General features: G+C 35.4%; 1 protein-coding gene across 23 annotated transcripts in view; it reads right to left on the reverse strand.

Annotated features, from left to right (window-relative positions):
- CEP128 (centrosomal protein 128) overlaps nucleotides 1-24,839 on the reverse strand; it is a 150,290-nt gene that overhangs the window by 19,915 nt on the left and 105,536 nt on the right. For 15 of the 23 annotated variants that reach the window (XR_008234531.1, XR_008234535.1, XM_052782897.1 and 12 more), the window contains 3 exons: nucleotides 23,022-23,071; nucleotides 16,331-16,354; nucleotides 1,436-1,513 (listed from right to left, as the gene is read on the reverse strand). Coding sequence is in view for 15 of the 23 variants with exons in the window: in XM_052782897.1 (XP_052638857.1) it covers nucleotides 1,436-1,513; nucleotides 16,331-16,354; nucleotides 23,022-23,071 (152 nt within the window). In the remaining 8 variants the exon portion in view is untranslated. Of the gene's footprint in view, nucleotides 1-1,388; nucleotides 1,514-16,330; nucleotides 16,355-23,021; nucleotides 23,072-24,839 lie in introns of those variants that run through there. The other 8 variants (XR_008234533.1, XR_008234536.1, XM_052782902.1 and 5 more) reach the window with 4 other exon arrangements.

The following is a 24,839-nucleotide window of genomic DNA, read 5'->3' on the forward strand; positions in this document are numbered from 1 at the left end:
ATGGCTTTGAAATACTTCATTCATGCGTACCACTTGAGAGTAAAATATGCTGTTGTACAAAAAAATCCAATGTATTATTTTCAAATAGAAGAATTAATGAAACTCCAAACTGACATCATTCTCACTAAGGTATAAAGCTTAGCTCTCTTGAATAATAAATTATTTATTAAACAATACACAGTTGTTGGTAGGGGCTCATCTTAAGAAAACAGTCTTTAAAAACTAAGCATCAGGGAGAAGGAAAAAGCTCAAATACAAGCGAAGAATTTGGGTTCCAATCTCAAAAACGCTGGCTAAGTGATAACTACAGCAAACCAGAAAATGACAATGTCATTTCATAGTAATGTTAAGCAAGAGAGTGCAAGTGTGAAGGAGATTGTAGAAACCCCACATTCCAGCTTCTGCTTTGCCTAGCTGAGAGCAGAATTTTTCCTTTGGCAGTGCGGAACCATTGGAAACAGAAGGCAAATGTCAACCTCCATCAGAGCAAAAAGCTCTTCTGGGGATACCTGGAATGTGAAATTAAAACTATACATCTCAACAATATTTTTCTTTAAAAACCCAAACATTTCAATCAGCATTTGTGTTCCTAACTCTGCCGATGATGACAGCAATAAAATAGTGTACATGTATTAACACGTGACCTCATGCAAGAACACTGAGAATAAACGTTTCAAACAAGTACATTTTGAAATGTTTATGACTACCTCAGGATGAGAAATTCTATATAGCAAATAAAATGGAAATCATCATGCATTTGTCGATCTGTGATTTAATACTGATTTAAAATTTATAGTGTGCAATGAGGTTCCAAATTATTTTTTAGTAAACCACCAACTTCATGTATGGAAAGTAATAATACAGTGGTTTAGCCACTTAGCCACTGAAGACCTAATGTGAGGCTTATCACTCTTGACAGTACTCCACCACTACTGTCAATATGTCCCACTGTGTCTAACCAAACACACCTTGATTTGATAGTGGTACTGGGAAAATAAGTGACAATTATTGGCATTATGTTAAAAGAAAACAAAAAAGCTATAAAGCTCACTTATTTTCATTTATACTTTAAATATTGAAATGACTGGCATAATTTATTTCATTACAAAATTTTAATTTTTTAACAAGTAATATCAGAATTCACCACTAAATACAAATATTCTGAACCAGTAATTAGGACTTGACCTATTATGCCCAGTTATCAATATTTGCTAACGTTATGGTGCACCTCAGCAGTGTTACTAATTAGGACTAAATTTATAACCTCAAAAAAATCTGTATAAACATGAAAATACATTTCTATATGGTTTTGTCTATATAATATGTACATATGTAATTTTAAATATCTTATTAACCAATTTATACATATAGAGAGGACATTAATTAACCAAAATATTTTAGAACTGCTGGAAGAGTCAAATGAAGTCTTTCTCACGCCAGTATCTTTGAAATCTTCTAACAGGCTCAGTTTTTCAGGAACTGACTCCAGATGGTCTAAAGCTACTTGAGTACTCTAAAGAACAGAACACAAGATAAACATAAAAAATTAATCTTTCAGCCATCTCAAACATTAAAAACCTATTACATCTATGGCAACAGGTTTATAGGTATGTATGTGTCTGTAAATTAAACAGGTCAACAGTAAACAGGCTGCTAAGGAAAAAGAAGGACAAAACCACACAGCACAGTTTCCTTAATTTGAACCTTCATGAATAGTTGCCAGTTTACTGAGCAGAACAATACTTATTTACAGTTTTGGAGTTTATGTAGCCTTCAGAATGAAATTTTCTTTTATTGCACTTCAGGGAGTAAAGTACATTTAAAAAAAATATAAATGTATACTTACAATGTTTATATCTTTGTAGTTAAACACATAGTAGAAACGTTCTTCTTTTTTCAAATACAAATATGTGCAATTAGCACTTAGCTAAATATAGAACAATCAAATTTTGTATTTTTGGTTTAGACATACGGTGTGTACTGCTGAAAGAGGAATTACCACTCTAGGCAGAGTTAGGGTTTGACTCAACAACAAGATTTCACATCCACACCCGTAACACAAAAAATCTAGTCTATAGCAAGATGCAAACAACTGAAGAAAATGAGTATCATGTTTGGGGTTTTGTGCACAGGTGAGGTTGGTTAGTCATGCATAAAGAATAGTCATGCCCCATAAGCCAGATGCCTCTGGAACTTCTCAAAGGCTGCCCTTCTATTATTTGCTGAAGAGCAAGTAGAAACAATACTGTTTATCCTTTCTGAACAACAGTTGGTATTTCCTCTACAATTCTATAAATCACACTTCTTTGGATAAGGTTCTGTTAACCTGATATGCAATCTACCAATAAGGAGCTTCATTAACCACATTACTGCCCTAGCACTTTAAAGCAAAAATCTATACAACAAATAAATTTCATCAATCCTGAAGTCAAATATCGTTATGCTGTAAAGTCTGTACAAACTTGCCCTTAACTACAAAAGCTCTGTTGCTAGTTGGAAAGTCTCAATCTAATGAAAAACATCCCATTTAGATCCCAGACTTAAGACCTGAAGAGACTAAAACTTTCAATCACACCAGGATAAGAAAAATCAGTGGGAACCTCTCAGCACAAGTGCAGTCTACTCCAAAAAGCTGGTTTGTACCACCTAAAGCTCCCTGACAATCTTAAAAAGCAACCCAATGAGTCAAGACTGTAATAGTGTACTATGCTGGGTATAACAAGCCATGAAACATCAGTAGTATTAGCAAACAACAAAAATACTTCACCAGTGACTAATACCAAAGGAACTGTCCACAGGCTTCAATGTTACAAAAAAAAGTGTATATCCATGTAAGCTAATTCTTTAGAGAAGAATGTGATTCTTTAGAAGCATAGCTGATGTTTCTTTAGTTAAAAATCAATCACATAAAAATTTATTAAAGAAACAAAATGGGAGAAACAGCAACGAAATGAACACTCATGTGAGCAGGCAGCTTAGATAACAATATCAATATTGTTATATTAATATTTTGTTAATAATATTAAACACATTACAAATAAAAAGGACATTATATATTGTGTATCAATGTAATAGGTACATTAATAATTTAGTAAGATATTAAATAGCATTATATGCAATATATCTTGTACATAAAGCAACATACAAATATTATATATTTATATATTATCATAAATAGCAGTATTATTAAAATTACTATTTATACTGCTACCATGACTGTCTAGTGACCGCAGATCTTTTTTCCTACATGCTGCTATTAATTATATAGACAAGTAGTTACCTGCATAATGAACTAATCAAGCCATTGCTCCTATAACTTATAAGCAATATTGCAAATTATAATAATGCAATATATGAAAAGCCATCACGTTTTGGTTTGAACCAACCACTTGCTAGCTTAATTATATGCTTTCTCATTCCTATAAGAAAGAGTGTACAACCAATCTCTATTCATCTTCTCTCTGCAACTTCTCATTTTACAGACCCCTTGCGATCTTTCCCATTCATAACTTTTTCAGGCTGGAGAGTCCTAGTGTACTTCGTTGTTCCTCACATGGAAGAAGTTTCATGCCTTTGATCATTCTTATGTCTTGTGTAGCCTCTCTAGTTCTGTGGTTTTTAAGATGGAGAGGGGGAGAGAGGAGTGGGAAACCAGAACTGAACAGAGCAACCTAAGTGCAGACACACCATCAATTTAGAAGCAACGATGTCTGTCTTGTTATCTGCTTCTTTCCTAACAGTTCCAAACATTCATTTTTTAAGATTGTAAGAAATATGCTTTCCATAACAAATGAAGGTCAAGTTCCATAAACAATAGGATTCATCTGCATCTCACAGGACTGAATTGTAACCAATATTAAGTCCCAATAAACTAAATTAGGTAGCGGACGTGAGACTGGGTTTTCTGTTTCTGTAATTATATGTATGCAAAAATATTATTTATGTAAAAGCATTTATCTAACTTTCTGTAATCAGGAAAAATGTGTATTGGCAGTTAATATGCTAATGATATTAGGACCTATTTCTATAAAACAACTACTGGGTTAAATCAGTTTTCCAGATATTTGCATTCTTTTTCCTTCTGTGACTAATGAGGTTCAGACAACATCTCCCACCTTCTAGGAATAAACTTTTACCCTTGAGATTGTATGCTTAGCTAAAAAAGGGCTCTCTGACCCACTAATACATTCTGCAGTACGAATGCAAGATGCAATAGGAGAAAAATATTCAGGAATTCCCAGATCTGGCCCTTTTTTCCAGGATAATTTCTACTCTTCACACAGCACAGAAGATAACAAGAATACACTGCAGTCAAAGGTTCTAGAACAATAACAACTCCATTATCACAGGTAAGGGGAAAGAATTTTACGAGAGGGTTGGATGAATTGTTGCTTCAAGAACAACAGGAAGAGTATGAAGCATACAAAATGGGGTAAAAGGATTCACCAGCAAGGAAGGATATTTTAGATTTCAAGAAGTACAGGAAGAACTGTCAAAAGTGAAACAGAGTGAAAGAAAGATTCCTTAGTCATTTAGCAAGAACAAGAAAATAGAAACGAGACAGGGAAAATAAAGTGGAGTTAATTTAGGTGTGAACCCAAAATGAGTATTTTTACTTTTCTTTTATACTAACACATTTTGTTAGATTTTAAAAATGTGCAGCAATTATACAAGACCAAATATATGAAGTTATGCCTGAAAGATAGGTAAATCACTTCCTGAAATGAGCAGCACTGAGGACACCCAGTACAAAAAAGTCCTTACTGGGCATGTTGATATCTGACCATGGCAAATGCTGGAAAAAGCCTGGAAGGACAAAAAGGTGCATACTTGTGCTGAATTCCAGTGAATAAAGTAGGGCAAATCAGTTTTACAAAACTTGAAGTCAGAATTAATAAAGGTTATTTCTTCTAACAAGAAAACAGTACTTTCTTCTTTCTCACCTGCTACATGAGAAAGGTTAAGTAGATTTCACACTTAGCTAGCTGTGTTTTTCTCTTTACCAGAAAAAAATTACAGAACCTGCAGTTACATATTAATAATGAATTTGTAAAATGGATTCTTCTTCATATTTTCAGGATGCAATCAGGCTGGAGGCCTACATATTGCATTTAAACTGTTTTTCACAGATTATAGTGTAGAAATGTTTTTATAGTTACAATACTTTTTTTTTTTTTCCCAAATGCTACTATACATCTCCACTTGAAAGTAAAATTGCCTAGAGGTATCTATCAATCTCTAATGTTTCCCTCTTACAAGAATCAACCATTTCACTTTTACCACAGTAAAGCAGTATTCATTCATATTTCACACTTCATTTATAATGGCCTTATGTTCATCAAAGCATTGATTTTCCACTCCATTAATTTATGATGAGAGGCAATGTTTGCTGCTTCTTCCCAGAGTAGCCCCTGGTACTGGTCTGCATGTGTGTTTCTAAGGCTGGGAAATATGAGAGACAACAGACCCTAAGCAATCCAAACTTAACTATGTGTGAAACAAAATACTGAATCCTGATGTTCAGACATCATCCTAGTATCACACAGATCTGATGGACACATGCTCACAAAGTTTTTTACTTTGAACACCAACAACTCCCCTACCCTTTCAGAAATAAAATCCTTCCTCACAGGAAATAACCCCAAAATTGTAACACCCCTCAATCTCTCTTCTTGGTCCAGCACCAAATTAAACCATAAATATTTTAAGCTTATGGTTTATATTTCCTAACATATTTTGCTGAAGTATTGTACTTATGAACTGCAGAAAACTACATATTTGAGATGTCACACAGAGTTGACAAAGTTGCCTGGGACACAGGACACATTTAATGTAGTGGCTCCTCAGCATGCTATAAAACATATTCAATTTACAGCAATTTTTTTTCCAACTACAAAGATTTTTGCTTTTTCCCCCCCTGTTTCAATAAAGACGACCCGTGATCTGTTCTCAGCATAAAAGGAACTCAGGCCCTAAGTGTAAGCCCATGCCCTAAGCAATCCAATTTTTCAATTCTTTCTCTAAATTCTAATGCCAAGACCTCGTGTCAACAGTCTGTAAATGGAACTAAGGAAGATGCTCATCATCTGTTCTCCCCGAGTGTCTCCTAAATATATCCCTGCTATTTCACATACTTTTTATGAAAAAAAAAGAATAAAATTAGCTGTGCTTCAGCTAGTCCTCATTATTTGCATTATTAAATGTAATCTTGAAAGCAGAAGACCAGCGTTCAGGTTATATGCATACTTGGTCCTTAGTTTTTTGGTTTTATCGAGAATCATGTGGATAAAGGATGATATAGGCTACTTGGATTTCTGAAAGGTTTTTTAGATTCCCAAAATTTAAACCTAACTTCACACACAAAATGACAGGCTCTAAGCTAACCGTTACTTCTCAGGAAGTAGACCATGGGGTAACAATACATATTTCCAAGAACTTGCTAACTCAGTGCTCAACATCAATCAGAAAAGCAAAATCAACACTGGATATAATCAGGAAAGGAAAAAAAAAAAGCCAGAGAACATAATTATTCCTGAGCATGAATCCACAGTGTGCTTGCATCTTGACTACTGACTGCAGCTGTGGAAGTCTGTTTCAGAACAGAAACAGAGAAAGGTCAGAGAAGAGCAACAAGAATGATCAAAGTCATGGAGCACTGTTTCCGTGTGAGAAATGATTAAATACAATGACTTGAAAAAACAGGACTCTTCAGCCAGGAAGAATTTGCATAAAATCAGAAGTCACATAAAGATAGAAAATTTTATATGGGTTTAAGCAGAAAACTGGGCAAGTTCATGAATGAGAAAGACCATGGGAGGGTTCCAAATTCGTAGAAACTACATCTAAGTCTGGAAGTCTCTGAGCTTTGAATGGCTGGAATCAGAATGAATGAGTGGGAAACAAAATATACGTCAGTCCTGTTCATACACTCTAAGCATTTTATTTTGGCCTTTGTTGCAATGTCTATAGCTGGGCTAGATTGACCTTTGGTCTTAATCAGAACAGTTCCTTTTATATTCTAAAATTCTCACAGTCTTCTGAGCAGTTTATGAAGTTATTTTAATAGGATAACTCACAGACTAACATTTTCAGGGACAGAAATGTGTGCCTTTTTCACAAAACCAATGAAAAGAATGGTAGTGAAGTGCAAATAAAAACAGAAAAAGAAAAAAGTCAAGTTTGTTAGGGGAAATTTAATAAAGGAGGCTGCAACAAAAGAATACGCTGAAGAATGGGAGGGAAAGGTGATAAAAGAGCTTTTAGCTGGCCCACAGAATTGGTCTGGTAATTTAATGAAACACACAGCAACCTCCTCAATGTGGATCAAATGCCATACTTGTATCATTAATGACTGCACTCTATTCTATTAAAAGAGATGGATTTAGCTGCACAGATAAAATGCGAAAAAGGATGTCAGAAGCACCTGACATAGAGGGCAATTAAGTACTGTTAACTTTTTTTCCCAGAAGTCAGAAAGCTGTATGCCATAATGCATACAAATAATCCTAAAGAGAGCAATCACATCTGTCTGCTCATTGTTTAACAGGGAACAGAAGGTACTGACACAGTGCACTGATGGTACCGATAAGAGGAAGAAACTCCAACTGTACTGACTGAAGTACTATTAATGGTATTTTACTTAACAGCAGTCTCTTCCATAGAGTGAGTGCTATTAACCTTTCTGTTTTTAAAATAAAGATTATTTACTTTGAAAAGGGGCGTTCTGTGTTTTCACAGAGAATGATAAAACAAATTACTCATTTTCCATGACTTCATACAAATACTTTGATGTTTAAACTGCCTGTGAACAGTTAATCCTCCTATATTGATGTATTCTTGGTGATAGACCGTTTCACGGTGTCACAAGGGACAGATCTAAATCAAAATCAGATACACATTTTATTTTTAGTCTCAAAGCTGCAATGCTAAATGCAAATAAATCAAAGCAGGTTTGTATATAGTCCTCCTAAAGTTTGCCTTTATAGTCGATATATTGAAAACACATAAACATAAACTAGAAACCAAACTTCACTGACTTTCAAGTATAGTGCTCCTTTCTTTACTGAGGTAGGTAAAAACAAATGGCTATCTATATTGCACAGATATTTTTGAAAATTAGAGCTGACTTAAGTACCAGTTAGCTAATCCCCAAAGAATACCCATAAAAAGATTAAATGCAACTGTAATTTTAACTGACTGCGATGCATGTCAGCAGGCAGTTACTCACGATTCAGATGAAAGATGTAATGTTAAAGGTGACCTACGATGACTTATTTTTAAATGGCCTTAGCGTGTTGAATACTTAAAAATAGCAAGCATAGGATGCACCCAGCATGTATAAAGGTATCCTTTGCTTTCCCTGTTAACACCTGTAAAACTATGCATTGTCAGCTTCTAACTCCAGCACTAGACTGATACATCACGCTCCTCTTTTATACAAGGTGTGGTTCCACTTAAAAGGCCTGAGGTTCTCTGTTGACTTTCATATGCCAGACAAATTCCATGATAGCTGGGACATTCTGTGACGTAGTACATCATATGTATAGAGGGAACTTTAAGAGAAAACAAAAAAAAGGTATTTTGTGTCTTTATATTCCACATATACCATTACTCCAATTATACCATTGTTTTGATGATTTCAGCACATCAAGAAATCAGTTTACCTTTACAAAGATAAGCAACGCATAAATTTATTAAGTTATACAACATTCAAGTTCAATTGACTTTTTTTTCTATACTACAGTGTTTCATCAAAGTTTTAACCAGGAAGATTTTTTTTTAAGCAAAAACTACACTTATACTAATGAAAAACAAAAGACCTTTGTTAACAAAGCATTGCAAATGTCAAACTAACTGAACTTTAAATTTAGACTCCAGATGTTTTTGCATAGGGTGGCCCACATTTTAATTGAGAGCTTCATGGATGCTTCCTTTTCTGTTTGCAATGACATGGATCATCTCTTCTCTCATTCATGAGCACATAACAACCCTGTGGTAACTACGGGAATTGTTTACATGGAAAAATATTAGGAAAGTATTTCATGAATTTTTACTTGTTTGATGCATACTAGCAGCTGGAAATGTGGAGGAGACAGTGTGGTCTTTTGGCAAGACAGTTCTCTGTGAATCATCAGCTAGTGCTCCGAGTACTACTGGGGGTCCACAGGACTAATTTTTGAGAATCTATTCTTCATCATTTACTAAGATTTTGATCAAAGACATCCAGACATAATTACTGGAAATTAAAAGAAATATAACACAAGAGGCAGAATGTGTTAAGTAAAGCAACATTAGCAGGCACACATTCTTAAAAGGTATAAAGACTTCCGAGTCATTCATTCATGAATGCTATCTTCACCTTTCTGGAGCTTTGCAGGCTAAAAATCTTCACGTGTAATTTACATTAATGTTTTGTATGGTAAGAGTATTTCATCAAGCCTTCCAGAAAGCATTACAAAAATTCAATTAACACAGCCTTCATGGGAAAGAAGAAATATTGTTCAGTTTTACAGCTCAGAAAAATTGAAATAAAGAGAAGTGACTTAACCAAGGATTCACAGGAAATCAGTGGCAGAGTAGGAAAAAAAATAGGAATTTGGCTTATAGATGTCCCTATTTTAATCAAAAGATGCACAACAATGAGAGAAAAAAAAAATCTATGGTAGTGTCTATAAGTGTTACTGATATCTGCATAAGCATCCTACATTCTGTGGAAGAACTCAGATACACATTCCACAGATGAAAGACCAACATTTTTAAGGAGAATCCTGTGAATGGGACACATGGAATCTCCTTTAAAATTATATTTACATACATATACATACTATGTTCAAAAAAATGAAAGTGAAGACCACTGTATATTACTACTCCTAGTTAAACTAAGAGAAATAACCTAAGCTATCTAAAGAATTACAGTCTTTTGTAATAAATATTTATCCTGAGATTTTTACTTTCTCTAATGGAAAACTGAGAGGATTTTGCTTTATTAAAATCTGGCAAAAACATTCAATATTTGCAACATGTGGAACACATCTTCACAGTATTGAAAGGAGCTTTCTGCTTAGAGAACGTAAGGGTTGCATTAGGAGGAGTGCTGCCAGCAGGTCAAGGGAGGGGATGCTTCTCCTCTAGTCAGCCCTGGTGAGACACATCTGGAGTGCTGGGTCCAGTTCTGGACTCCGCAGCACAAGAGAGATATACTGGAGATAGTCCAGCGAAGGGCAACTAACATTCTTTAAGGGACTGGAGCACCTGTCCCACAAGGAAAGGCTGAGAGAGCTGGGACTGTTTAGCCTGGAGAAAGAAGGCTAAGGGAGATCTCATCAATGTGTACAAATATCTGAAGGGAGGGTGTAAAGAAGAGGGAGCCAGGCTCTTATCAGTGGTGCCAAGTGCCAGGACAAGAGGCAATGCACAAACAGAAACACAGGAGGTTCCATCTGAACATCAGGAAACACTTTTTCACTGTGAGGGTGACTGAACAGTAGCGCGGGTTGCCCAGGGAGGTTGTGGAATCTCCATCCTTGGAAATATTCAAAAGCCATCTGGACCCAGTCCTGGGCAACTGGCTCTGGCTGACCCTGCTTGAGGAGGGAGGTTGGATCAGATGACCTGTAGAGGTCCTTTCCAACCTCAACCATTTTGTGATTCTGTAATGTATTATATTACTGATATCACCATTGGAGAAACTATGAATTTATTAGACCAAGTTGTTAGACGTGCACCATGATTATTTGTCAATAAATAAATATAAAACTGTCATCCTGACTGCCAAACAAAGAGCAGTTTAATAAAGTTTAGAGTTACCTACATTTTGTAAGCTGCCTCTTACAGGCAATTTAGCAATAAATTCTTAGGCCAATATTTTAAATATTCTTTAACAAATACACAATAAGACATTCTTGATTGCGCTTATCTGCAAATTTAGTATTCAAAGTCTCAATATATATTTTTGTAACAATATGTTATTGCTTACATTAATTTAGTAATTCATTTTTTACAAAATAGTGAAGAACATTTTTAATAGAGAGTAACTTAAAAATAATGCTATTTATCAATTTTTGAGGGAAGGGGGATTAGAGAGGTGACATTATAAATATACATATATATGTTTAGTTTGTGGACTTTGTGCAAGTACACAACCTTAAATGTAATCCATAAATTAGAAAAGTTGTGCAGAATCTTATATTTATTTCAGCATTTTTGGTTCCTACTCTAAATCCCAGAATTAGCCAGGAGGTGAGAAATAAGTGTGAATGGGAGAGAAAGGCAATTGTTAAAAAAAATCATAGTCTTAAGAGCAAAATAAATTCTTTTACATCAAAAAAATATAAAAATGTTGGTGGAAGAAAACTAGAGGTGGCTGTATTAGCGAAAAAAGAAAAGAAAAGTAAAGCACCAAATGGTAGGGGCCAGAGGATAGGTAAGTAGCAGGGTATTCAACAAGAGCAGTAGATATGTAGGGGGAGAAGACAACATCAGGGGAGAACGGAAGAGGAAGGTGAGCATCAGGAGAAAAGAAACAGCTGGCTGCAAGCACCGTCAGGCAGCAGAAGTTACTTGGTGGAAATGAGCAGACGAAGGACTCAGGGAACCTTGGGAAAGTTCTCCACCGCCAGTGAAGGGAAGTGACACACTGGCTCAATGATGAAAGGAAAGGAAAGGGCAAGGCAGGCAGGACAGAGGATCTCAGACTGCTGCTCCTTTCCCGGTCGTTTTTATAAGATCAAAGAATGGCTGTGTTCTGGGAGGACCAGAAGGCCTTTGATGTAATGGTAGTTTTGGCAAGACACTACAGAAGCAAACCAAGGGGAGAAGAAAGCATTAACTCTTAGATTCAAGATTTCCTAAACATTCATGCATACAAAGTATGACAATCATGAAATGATCTCAAGAGCGGGGAGGGGAGAGAGCATGCACCCTAAAATGGATGGTATCAGGCAGTCACATAATCTCTCTGTGAGATGCATTGGGCATCATCACCTTTCCAAGTCTCCTTTTAAAATGGGTGATAAATCAGAAAACTGATGCAAATTTGAGCCTGCTACTACAGTAGAAGAATCTAATAGCTTTTACATTGCTGAGTGTGTGCAGACAGAAATTTGTTTTACTGGTATTCAAAACCTTACTTTCATGAACATAAAATACGAGTTACAACAAAATACATAAATGTTCATACTGAAAAGGAAATTCATATTAAATAACAATTTTGCAGAATACTTACATCATGACTGGAGTTAACCTAGATTTATAACTTTGTAACGAAAAGTTGAATCATGTCCAGAAAAGTCTGACCCAAGTATTCTAAGCAAGTGGTAACCTCACTTCTGGGTTCTCTACTGAAAGCAGCATGCTGTCTTATTGATCAAAGGATATAGAATGCATATGTTCACTGGAATAGCTTCAGGACATGGTTGAATCTCCCAGTCTTTTGTCAGACTACTACTACTAAGGCAGACGAATCTGACTTGCAGCTTATCCTCAAAAAGAACATGATGTAGTTTACAGAAGCAGCCCACTGAAGTCACAAGCACAGCATAGTAGCAGTGTGCACATACAAAATACACTCTGACCTCTTTATGAGAATTAGATACACTTCCCATTGTAGCTACATCTGAGAATACAAAACAGACTTTTTCCCAAGAAAATCATACACCTTTGCCTATAAATAATATAGAGCCAAATCCTGTATGTAAGAACTAAGATACACTCAAGAATAAACTAAATCATCTTATTTAAAGATAAATCATATTCCTTCCGGCAAAACATCAGACTATGTAATTGATTACTAAAGTAATCAGGAAAATTACTTGTTAATAGCTATGTAATAATTAAATTAACAGTATTAAACCAAAAAGAGAGCCAAACAAAACACATAATCTCTAGGTACTCAAAACCTCAGTTTTGCCTGTACTTGTTACTCCCCTGGCACTTCTCACGAGTTGAAGGATTATTCCAGAATACACCTTGGTTCTTCAGCTCCTTTTATAGCCACTAGGGAGTCTGCCTAAGTACCCCTGTTCTTCTTTCTTACCTTCCAGCTTCTGCTCCTGTCCTGTGCACCCTGCTGAAGCAAGAAGTGGTGCACCTATCTACTGAATCATACTGTAGAACTGATCTCATTGAAGAAGATGAGCCAAAAAATCCAAAAGCTTCTTGTGATGGGTACTATTTGTTCTCAGGTTCCTTAAGGGAGTGATCAGATCAGGTGTCATGTCCCGAAGGAGGATGGTAATACAGCACTTTCCTTGGGAACCAAGTGAGTTGGCTATGGAGAAAGAAGATCCAAGAAACTGTCCGGAATAGCAGACAGGATAAGTCATGAGTAGGAGATGGAGCTTCCAGCTCAGACTTCTGAGAGAAGAAGGTGCTGGCAGGGCTCAGATGATGCAAGGGACCCCTCTAGTTTGCTGCAACTTCCAAAATCACTGAATTGGATTAAGCTAGGCCTGGAAGGTTTATTCACCCAGAGCTCTGAAAATAATTTGCTAGGTTCTTGTCACATTTCTTTCCCAATTTTTTTTTTTGCCTAAGTTGCCAAGTTCATCACATGGCTACTACAACAATTTTACTGGCAAGTGTAGAAGGCAGAAATGAGTAGACTGTAGAGAAAGGGAGGGAGGCGAGTGGGCTGCCAAATATACCTCTCAAAATATGTACACGTACACAGTTTTCAGGTACAACAGACAGTTTGTTTAGGTTAAAATCTTAATCTAAAGATTTTAAAAATGCATTTACTGTTAGATGTACATGTCTTTTCTGTTGCTTAAAAAGGTATGTGCAGGGTAGAAACAATTTTAAAAGTGGCTGCAGGCGGCTTCACACTTGTGGTAAATCTGACAGTTCTGCACTAAACTTCATCTACCCCTGTGCAGAGCAATTTCTTCCACTATCAGGCAGAATAAGAATGCTGTGGAAGAAAATTCAGATAAGATTCCTAACCCAGCCATCCCATGGTCTCACAGTTTAAAAACAGCTCTGGAGAGTTGATGCTTTCCTATGCATTTTGTAGTTTGTGTATGTGTGTGTTCTGGCTTTTCCCTCTCTTGCCCTTTTTTGTATCTTGCATTTTGTGAGTCTCATGAACTGCCACCTTTCTGTCAAAATTCTCCTAAGAAAATGCATTTTCTACACAACTTGTGACTGGTTGTACTTTTTTGATGTTGTACTCTGAGCACTTAAATAACAGATGATAAGAAAATTACACAAATATATGAGTACCATAACTATTACATAGTCATTGTTATAAATGCTGCATAGCTATACAGATATGTAGACATATATACTGTATGTATAAATGTAAGGATTCTTAAGGATCCCTTAAACTGCAAGCCTTATTCATTCTTTTGCTTAAAGGCTTTTTTATCATAGCTCATCCTGACACATTCAGACCATGTAAGTATTACTCTGTGTGTATTTTCTTTTTAAGATTAGTGAAGTGGGGGGAGGAGAGAGAACGCTATCATCCTCAGAACTGAAACAGAGATATAAAGGTCAAACCCACTTATTTTAAAGTATCCACTATCAGCTATCTAACATCCAACTTTTGAGTATACTTAGCAATATATACAGCTGGAACTCCCACTGAATTTAGCTATTACTAAAACTTTGCATTTCTGAAAATCAGGCCTCAAAAGTCACAAAGTCAGATAGCCAGAAAATGAGAAACACAAAGTAATTAACAGTCTGTGAAAAATTTAGTTTAGTGATTTGCCTGACATCATAAAGGAACTTTATGGTAAAAGTAAAATAAGTGCCTTGGGAGCATTTGACAGCCTTAGTGATGACGATACTTTTCTTGCCTGCAATCTCGGGCTTAACATTACACATCTTCCAATGTCAGCAATAATGAAAGCAGTGATTGATTTCAAGCTCTAGGATTTAGCATCACAAATTTGCATTCAGGTGTTACCTCTGAACTTGCATTAAGAAAGAAAATTATATTCTACTGATAGTAATCCTCTTCCTCTTCTATCTGAACAATAACTTACAAATCTTCCTTCTTAAAGTAGAAGAGGTTAAAAGTATAAAAAGTAGAAAGGCTCCAGAAAAAATAGAAACAAACATTGTCACAAAATACGGATTGAATTTGCATGACGTTGTGCTATTTACAAGCAATTACCCTCTGCCTGTGTGAAAACAGCTCTGGGACCAGAAAGGACAAGGCATTTGCTGGTAGTTTAACTCATGGCTCATGAGAAACTGATGGCAGTGGATACATGCCTGACTAGTTGTCATGTAAGCAAACCATGAATAAGAGATGCTCCTGAACAGAACTAATGTCCTGGCAACACTTTACACTCACACAGCACTATGTGAAGTGCCAGGGCACTGAATTTGAGCATTAGCTCCCTACTCCCACACAGCAGGAGTTCCAACACTGCACTCTGATCTACAAAGGGCCTTTTTTGTGTAAATGCAAGCTTTTCTTAACATATTGAACATATTTTAAATATATTTTTTAAATCAGAAGCTGTTTTCAAAGATGCACAGACAATCAGGAAGGATAAAATAATAATTTGCACAAGCAAATTTAAAAAGTTTATATTTGCAGCGTTGCAATTGTCTCAGTGCTGGTTTCTTTAGATGAAATTTTCTGGATTTCCAATGAAAAGAAACTATGGGCCTGATACATACTATTGTGTGATGTCTTATTGGACATTCCTATATAAGACAAAAGAAGCATAGTTCAGAAATGCTAGGGCAAGCCAAGACCCATCCCAGCTATTCCACCTGATAGACTTACTAGCTTGGGACATCTGGATAATCCAGCTGCATTCATGGCATGTACATGCATGAAGGCTTTTGTCCTTCCAGCTTATTATCTTACTAAATTATATTAATTAATCATTAAAATGGTATTCCTTCATGCTTTTAGTTGCAGTGTTGATGTGGGCAGATGAACTGATTCTGTCTGCACATCCCAGTGTAAACATGTAAAAAGCACACGTAACAGTCACTGAAATGATTAGATCTATCACATGGACCTTGACCATTAGAAATGCTAGCAGTAGAAAAATAACATCCTTTGTACGGCTCATTATCTACGACATTTCTCTTCCCAGAGATGGGATGAGGATTGAACTGTACAGAAAAACTACAACATTACACTGTATTTCATATAACCAGTGCCCAAATACTGTAGTAAAAACTTACACAGAAAGGTGCAGTGTAAAATTATCACATCTTCTCTTAAAAGTAAAATGACAGTTAAAAACCCAGAACTGCAACCTTTTTTTTTTAAATACATAAAAATAATATTTTTCATAATTTAGAAAAATTATCAGCAATGTCATTGTGATTGGTTTGGAAATGAATTTAAGAAACTTACCACTTCTAAGGCCATAATACGTTCCTAAAAATAAAGTACAAGATGCCATTAGAAAGTAGAGAATATAAATGCAATGTAAGTTGAACAATGATGAAAAGGATTCACTTCGTTTTTTTGCTGGTCATATGTATGTTATTTTGCAAAAATCTCACTGAATAGGAACTGCTGTACTTAATTGGACGTCTGACCCATTTATCATACTATCTCACTTAGAAAGTTGTTCCAAAGAAAAGAAACTCCCCAGAATCAAGGTAAGAAAGAATTTGAAAAAATTTACTCAATGATATATTTTTTCAAATAGTACCATTAGATTTTCAATATTGTTGATTTTACTCTTATGTATCTCAAAGTTTGATTTCTTTTTTTGATCATCTGTGACTGTAGATCTAGCATGTTTTGGAGTTCATGTCACGTTAGCATCTGGTTTAGTTTTCTTTTAGTCATTTCCTTAAAAAACTAAAAAGTAAATTCCATATCTTTGTACTGTTATCCAGAAATAGCTCTAAAGAATGTTTTATTAATAACAAGATGACATTAGTCAAAGTTTGATGTCAGACAAAAATAAGATGCAAATAAAATAAGCTTGTGCAAGTTTTAATCCAGCACAAAATATAGAGAACCCAGAATTTATAAATTTACTGTATATATTTTAATGTCCCATTTTCATTTAAAAGTATCTTTAAGAAAAATATTAAGCTAGTAAAATCAAGATCATGTACTCTGGCACTATGTCCTGACTAGGTATGATATTTTAAGTAATCTGAGAAAACACACGTTCAAGTGTTTGGGTGAGCTCACATTTAGAGTACCTGACCATTAAGCCAATACAAGAACTCTTACTTTGCTCAGATATTACCTTTTTGAAAGTATGGCAGAGGGTTTTTTTTTTCCTTCCTGGGTGGATTAGGCTAAGAATCCTTATACTTTTTCCTGTTCTATCCCTCCCTAAGAGGTAAAAATAATTGTAATAATCTGGATTTATTCCTGCAGCATCCAAAGACCGTTAGACAAGTCTGAACTGACTTCACTATTTTGGAAGCAACTGGTACAACAAAAATTTCTTAGACCAATGGAAGAATTTGGGAGCCATTTGCAAGAATGCAAAAGTATTTTTCTTTTTTTTAAGACTAGGTGGAAATGAGTTACAAAGACTCTTCTAGAGTTATTACTGTCTTAAAAAACTTTAAAAATAATGGTTATGTTTACTAACTGAACAGGTGTACACATTTGTGTAAAACTGGTATTTATATATTGTATATTTACGTATTTGTGTAAAACTGGTATTCATATATTGTATATTTACATATTTGTGTAAAACCAGTGTCCCTTGGATTACTAAAGGGCTAACTTTTATTCATATAATCTCTTGAAGAAAAGACACAGTTCACCCTAGTGAAATGTTTAAAGCTCATTCAGGCACAGGGGGGTGGAGTGGGGGACATGGGGGGCAGGAGGGGAACAGGGATATGGGGGAACTTGGGCACGTGGGGGAGCAAGAGGGGATGTGTGACATGGGGTGCAGGATGGGACAGGTGGACATGGGGGGCAGGAGGAGATGTGAGGGGACATGGGGGAACATGGGAACAGGGAGGAGATGGAAGGACATGGGGACTTGGGGGACATAGGGGCAGGAGGGGATGAGGGACACATGGACACGAGGGGACACAAAATGAAGTTTGGGGTGCAAATGATGTTATTTTTCATCAGCCACTTACAATAGTTGCACCTTTGACTACAATTCTAAACCATAGGCAGAAAGTGAGACAATATACTGGAGGAAAAATAACTGCATCAAGTGAGGCTGAAAAAAATAAATAAAACAGCATCTGGAAAAGACTAATTGGTTTTGAAGATGTAAAAAAACCCAAGGAAGACTGTTCAGGAAAGTATGTACAAGGAAATATCTAAAGGGAAAACAAGAATGCACACATAAATAAGTTTGATGGAAATCTAGTACACTATCAAAATACAACTGTTTAAAAAAATGCTAACATTTTGCCAGTAGTGGATGTCACTAAACTGGCTGATGTTGGAACTGCATACACAGTGGTTCAAAACTCCCTGTGCATAAACCAATGATAAATAATAAAACAAATGTATGGAGAGAAAAAAAAATGCACTCCTTACCACTTTCAGTTACAGGACTCTTTCAAAGTAGTGGGTTTTAAAAAAAAAAATAGACAAAAGTGTAAACTTTTTTTTTTTTTTAGACAAAATGGAGGGTGATTTTATCCCTAAGAGCTGGGAATCAAAAAATTCAGATACATGTCTCAGATTTCCTATAGATTTATTTCACCTATGGCTTAGTTTCTTATCAGTAAAACTAGGATAATATGAGGTTCTAGAATACTTAACTTTGACTCGTCTATTAAGAAATGTTTGCTCAGTGCCCATTACAATGCATGGTAGTTGGAGATTCCAACTACAATGTTGCATAAGCAAAAGTTTACTGCATTTTACTAAAATTTTTTCTCAGAAAAGGTAGTGTATTAAATACTAAAGACTTTATTCTTTCTTGGAAGCAGGTCTGAGATACAGACTGAGTATTTCAGTACATCAGAACAAACTTATGACAAAAAATATCATGTGAAAAACTCAAAAATATTTATTTTGAGATGCTTGTTCCTCCATAAAATTGCAGTGGCTGTTACAAACACTCATATTTATTTACAGATTCTGCAACAAAACGCAAACTCATTACTATATAAAAGATGGTATTTACAGATCTCTTAAATTTGTGGTGATAGTGAACAGCAATTCAGATATATATTTCTTCAGTTAAAAAGGACTACTTTGAAAAAAAAAAAAAAAAAGCCTTAGAGTGTATTAGTAGGATGATTCCAATGGTAGAATATTTTAAATAGTGTTTTCAAAATGACTCATGTATTAAAAAAAGTGCATGATCTTCCTGCCAAATTCTAAAAACTGAATAAACTCTTACACTCTCAGCAGATAATTTTCTGAAGACTAGCATGTAATGTATTGGGAAATTTACCATGGATAATTTATACATTATCCATATATTTATATTTTCAAACTAAAATTCTGTATTTTATATGTAATTCTTTTTATTTATATTAGCATGTCACTAATTCCAAAGCAAATTAAAATGGCTTGCAATTGTTTTCCCAGAGAACATCCATACTGTTGAATATCGCAATTATCATGCATAGCATATTAGTTTCATGAATGCAATCTTTTGTACCATGGAACAGTTTTCAGAAAAAGAAAGGTGAAAACCTTATAATCAGACCCTTTTTTCTTCCAATGAAGTAAGAACAGGAGTGAGGGTATATTCTTGGTGTGGCTATCAAAGAGACTGTAGAAAGTGATCTAGACTACTCAGAAGCTAAAAATTGTATTATGCTGAGTACGAGTGCACATGTAACAACAGAGAGCAAGCACATGTGTAATGAGAACATAAATATTATCTAGAACATATATAAACTCATATATAGCTATATAAACTCATAAATATAAATTTATGCATAACATAGAAACTCTAGTCAAAAGTATGCAACAAGTTCAAAATGAAAAACCAAGAATACAGTGATGTCATCCAAAGCATCAGCCTCCTAGTTCCCAAAACACTCTATATCAAGGAACTGCATATATTACATATATTATGTGTCAAGATGGAAGCTATAAGACAAGAGTCAGGTTCACGTAGAGAGATGTAGCTATAAAGATTCCCACTGTCTACCTAACAAAGTATTATTTTGTCTTTGAAATGCTAATTGCAGTCCAACATATTCCCTGACTAGAAGAACACATGAAAACTACTAGCCTAATATTTCCGGGAACAATCCTCATAAAACTGCTTTTTTCTTTCTGTCTTGTCAGCTGTGGTTTTCAGCTGACAGCACTGTGGAAGCACTAATTGTACTTTATTCAAATTATTTTTAACAAAAGGTGCTTTTTGTCTCCCCTCAGAAAATGAGCAAACAAAAAGCATAATAAAACATACGTCCTTAGCTCTGGGGAATATTCTTGTTACTTGATGCAGAGACATGGCAAAGAATCTCATGGTATCCCCAGTCATCATTTGCCCACAGCAATACCCTGATTTCTGACAGAAGATTTCCTCATGTCTCTAGTCTTTCTAAGACTATGGTCAGCATTCATGGCTCACGTTACAAGAAATAACTCCTTCAGCCATGACAACCTGACTGCTTTCAATTGTCTGTCCATAGTCTAAAACGTACGATCTTTCTGTCCGCCTGCTTCCTGAACGTGCTTTATGCATATGGTCTGTTTAGACTGCAAACAAAATGCATCAAGGATTGACTTACTACATATAATTCTCTGTATATATAAGATACTTATCAAAACAGGATCCCAGGAACTGTAGACAAAAAGATAACAAGAATCAACACGACCTATTGTCTACTGAACCAAGGACTGAGTAGGACCTAATACCAAGGGAATCCTATCCAAGGACTGTAGGCCTTGGGGGCAGAGTGTGCTATTTTATTTGCTAGTGAATCATGGAATCATTAAGTTTGGAAAAGACCTCTAAGATTAGCAAGTCCAACTGTCAACCCAACACCACCATACTGACTAAACCATGTCCTGAAGTGCCACGTCTACGCATTTTTTGAACACCTCCAGGGATGATGACTCCACCACTTCCCTGGGCAGCCTGTTCCAATGCCTGGTCCTTAATTTGACAATTACCTTCTAGCAATCTACTTCAATGAAAGCATTCATACATTAACCAACTACACCCATGCTTTGCTGAACTGGTGCTCAGAAGAAAAAAATATTCCATGTCATCTGGTTAACAAAAGGATAAGTGTGCCAGTTTCAGCTCTGGGAAATGCCATGTTTAAAGGAACTCTCACTTTCCTCTTACTTCCTATGCTTTATATATTGAGATGCAACAGCTTTGGGGAGATTCAGTCATGATGACACGAGTTGTTGTTTTACAACTATTTGCTAGCAAAGTTGTACATATTCAGCCACTGCAAGTTTAGAATACAACATTACAAGAACAGAGGATCCCAGACTAGGAACATTTTGAAATATACTAAGCTGGACATAACACTATCTAGAAAAATAATAGATGTTTTTGCTGAATACTTTGACTGTGAAAGCATGGGCATGTGAAGGAGTAAAAAAGTACCATCAAGCATTTGAATACAAAAATCGCAGTTAGAGTAGTACAAGTCACACACTTGACCAGAACCACCAGTCAGGTAAGGGCATAAAGCAATTTGATCAGGAGCTTGACAGACCATCAGAAATACAGGCAAGCACATATATGCACACAAGACACTACTATGATGCAACTTTCTGCAGTATAAAATTACTCCTCATTCAATCAGAAGTAACATCATTAGAACAATTTGTCAACTATGGAGCTTCACATGAAAGCAGATGCAGAATTGCTTCACATGAAAGGAGATCTTTTTACATTGATGTAACTAGATATGCACCTGTGTAAACTGCTTGCGCAGACAAGCTCTCAGCCTTGTTGAACTTGAGCTGCCAGAAAGCTGGGCCAAGATTTTTGTTTGAACAGGAAACAGCTGGATTGGTGTGTTGTGTAACTTTTCAGTCTTGCAACTTATCTCTTCTTACTGGATCAAACTGTTTCTACACTAACTCTTTGATACCTCTAGCCCTCAAAATGCCTTCCATTTATTATACAAGAAGAGAAGGCTTATGTTCAAACAAACTCCTATGGTCAAAACTCAGGTCAATACATAATTTCATTTTCCTTAGCAGCCTTATCTTCATTAATTCACTCATAAATGTCTTGCTTCCAGTACACTTATAGAATGGTGCTTCATTGAGACACTCTTCATGTTGTATCTAAAGTTTTTTATATTCATGTTGGGCATTGTTTGCTGTAATTTGTTGTTAAAAATTTCTTTTTTTCCTTCTGTGTTCCGAAGACTACATACACGACCCTCCCTAACAACCTCCCAAGCCTCACAATTTAGACATTTCAGCTTGGTTTTGCTTTTCTAGCCATTTTCATTTCAAAGGAGTATGTTTTCTTTGACTGTAATGCTTAAATACTATTCCAAAGCTGAGCCTAGGGTAAATCTTACTTTCTAAGCGCAAATTTAAAGCGCTTAGCACAAGCAGCTTTACTGCTAGATGACATACAATAAGGATTTACTATATTGTGTCAAGTCCTAGCATATATTGACTGGTCCCTTCTTCCTCAGGAAGGTGATTATGGACATTTAATATTTCAGAGATTTAAAATACTTAAAATCTTTTACTTTCAGTTTTATTCAGAGATACAGAAGAAAGCAAACACAGCCCCGAAAATCTAACCCAACCAACAAAGTAGAATATAAAGTGGTTTTGCAGTTCTGAATGCAGATTTGCACTGCCCCTATTCACATATAGTTTCAGCGAAGCCAGCAGTATAACATAACAGAACAACTTCAGTATATAGTGTGACTTAAAAGCAGCATTCTTTTCACTGATGGACTAGATTTATTGACTCGTAGGAGAACGCAGACTACTTCAATATTCTCTAATGTGCAACTTAATTGGTGGGCAGAAACTCAGCAGTGAGTATTACTAGCTATCAGGTCTGTATTTGGCTGTATATATTTCCAAAGCTGAATTTAAGATACAAGAGAGTTCAGAAAATCATAATATTGTAATACAATTTAGTAATTTTAAGGGTGACAAAAAGTGTAGCTAGTAAATTAAGTAGAAAGTATACCTGGAGAGCTCCCATTTCTTCCTCTCTTCTGAGGGTCTTCTCTAGTAGTTCTGTAAAATGAAAAATGGAACTTGTAAATTCAACTTCCTGTGTCGTGGCCTGACAGAAAAAATATTGTGTAAAACAGTCAGTGAGTTTTTTGTTTTACAGCTTTCACAACATTCCTTTTCAGCTGATTAAACTAATTGATGAAATGGGTCAGTGATACAATTGTTTCCAAGCACGGGCTGTTGAGGTGACTAAAAAACAGCTACAGGAAGAAAGTTTGACTGGAGGAAAAAAAGTATTCAATTTCCCAGAAAAACTTGCCTATGCTTAAATCATTCTTTTGGTGTATTTATAGAATTGAACGAAAAAAATCAGATATTCACTCTGAAAATTGATTAAAACAGAAGTAGGTCATCAAAGCTATGAAAAGTTACTCTAGATTACTTTTTTAACAACCAAGTAACATCCTCTGAGGAAACGAGTGCAAGCAATTTTTACTATTATCACAATAATTACCTTCTCTCACTAAAATGGAACAATTTTGATAATGGAAATAGCCAGTTCACTGTAACAAACATATTAGAAAAGGGGTTTTTTTATAGTCTTTTTTTATAATCTTTACACCATAAAATCCCAATACCTTATATTCACTTGTGTGACAGTTGTATACATTGGCACATACATGCACATATGTAACATTTCATGTTAGAAATTAATTTCTGTTTGAGTTCTGTGGGATATGTCATATGAGTTGCTTTTCTATTTTATTTCATTTACATATTTTTATGATTAAAATTATGTTTTTGGTGAAGTGCATCATATTTAGAATTCTGGGAAACCTTAAAAAGTTATAAACTCATGGAGAGCAGGAAAAACAAAAAACATGCTGCAGGCTTATTACTATTTTAACTATCAGAATTTCACTCATGAGTTTTGCATGAGAAGAGCACTGCTTTAACTAAGCCAGAGACCAACTTTGAATCAAGATATGCCCCCATCTGCTAGCAATTAGGAGAGTTATGAGATTATGAAATTGCCTTGACAACCTCATAGGACTGAATTCTGACTGTTAATTCCCTCAGCATCCAAGTACAGAACAGCTAACTGGAAATACCTGTGTATATACTGATAAATGCATAGTTCAGTTATCAAAGATTAGTTTAAATGATTCACAATAAAAACTACCTAAAATATTCTACAGATATGAATTTGCCTTCTTTCCTTTATTTCTCTAATCTTTTCTTTCTCCTTTCTCTCGTTATGAAGCCTCCATGTGAACACCCTAACCTGTTACCTTTTTTTGTCATAGTTCATTATCCATTTCTGACTGCACACAGATTATTTGAGATTTATTTTCAGGCACCAGTCCTTTAAAAGCAATGTAGATAACATGCACAAAATTTTAGTTATTTCTTTCACAAGCAGAGACATTGACTTGCTGTTCTTTCTTCCTAACTTCTACGCAGTTTTTTTCAAATCCTTTCTTAAAATTAATAAAATGACTGTTTCTTCACTTTCTTTTGGCACATTCATGTTTTTCTGCATTATTCTTTGGTATGCTTTCCAGTACAGTGACTCAACTGCCATATAAATTACTGTAGCTAAATGTGGTGCAATCAACATTAGTTAGTGTGAGAATTTGGGTTTGGAAAGTGGCTGCCCTGTATGTTTTCCTTGGGTGTATTCCAGTATTGTAACTGAGTTGGTAAAAAGTAGTATTGTAATACTAGCTTTAAAAAAAAAAAAACAAAACCAAACGAGGAGAGAGGAATAAGTCTATGAGAAAGGGATGGGAAATGAAAGGTTCTTCCCCATGTTCCATCTGACCAA

Source organism: Harpia harpyja, chromosome 3 (assembly GCF_026419915.1).
Source record: "Harpia harpyja isolate bHarHar1 chromosome 3, bHarHar1 primary haplotype, whole genome shotgun sequence".
Taxonomy (NCBI): domain Eukaryota; kingdom Metazoa; phylum Chordata; class Aves; order Accipitriformes; family Accipitridae; genus Harpia; species Harpia harpyja.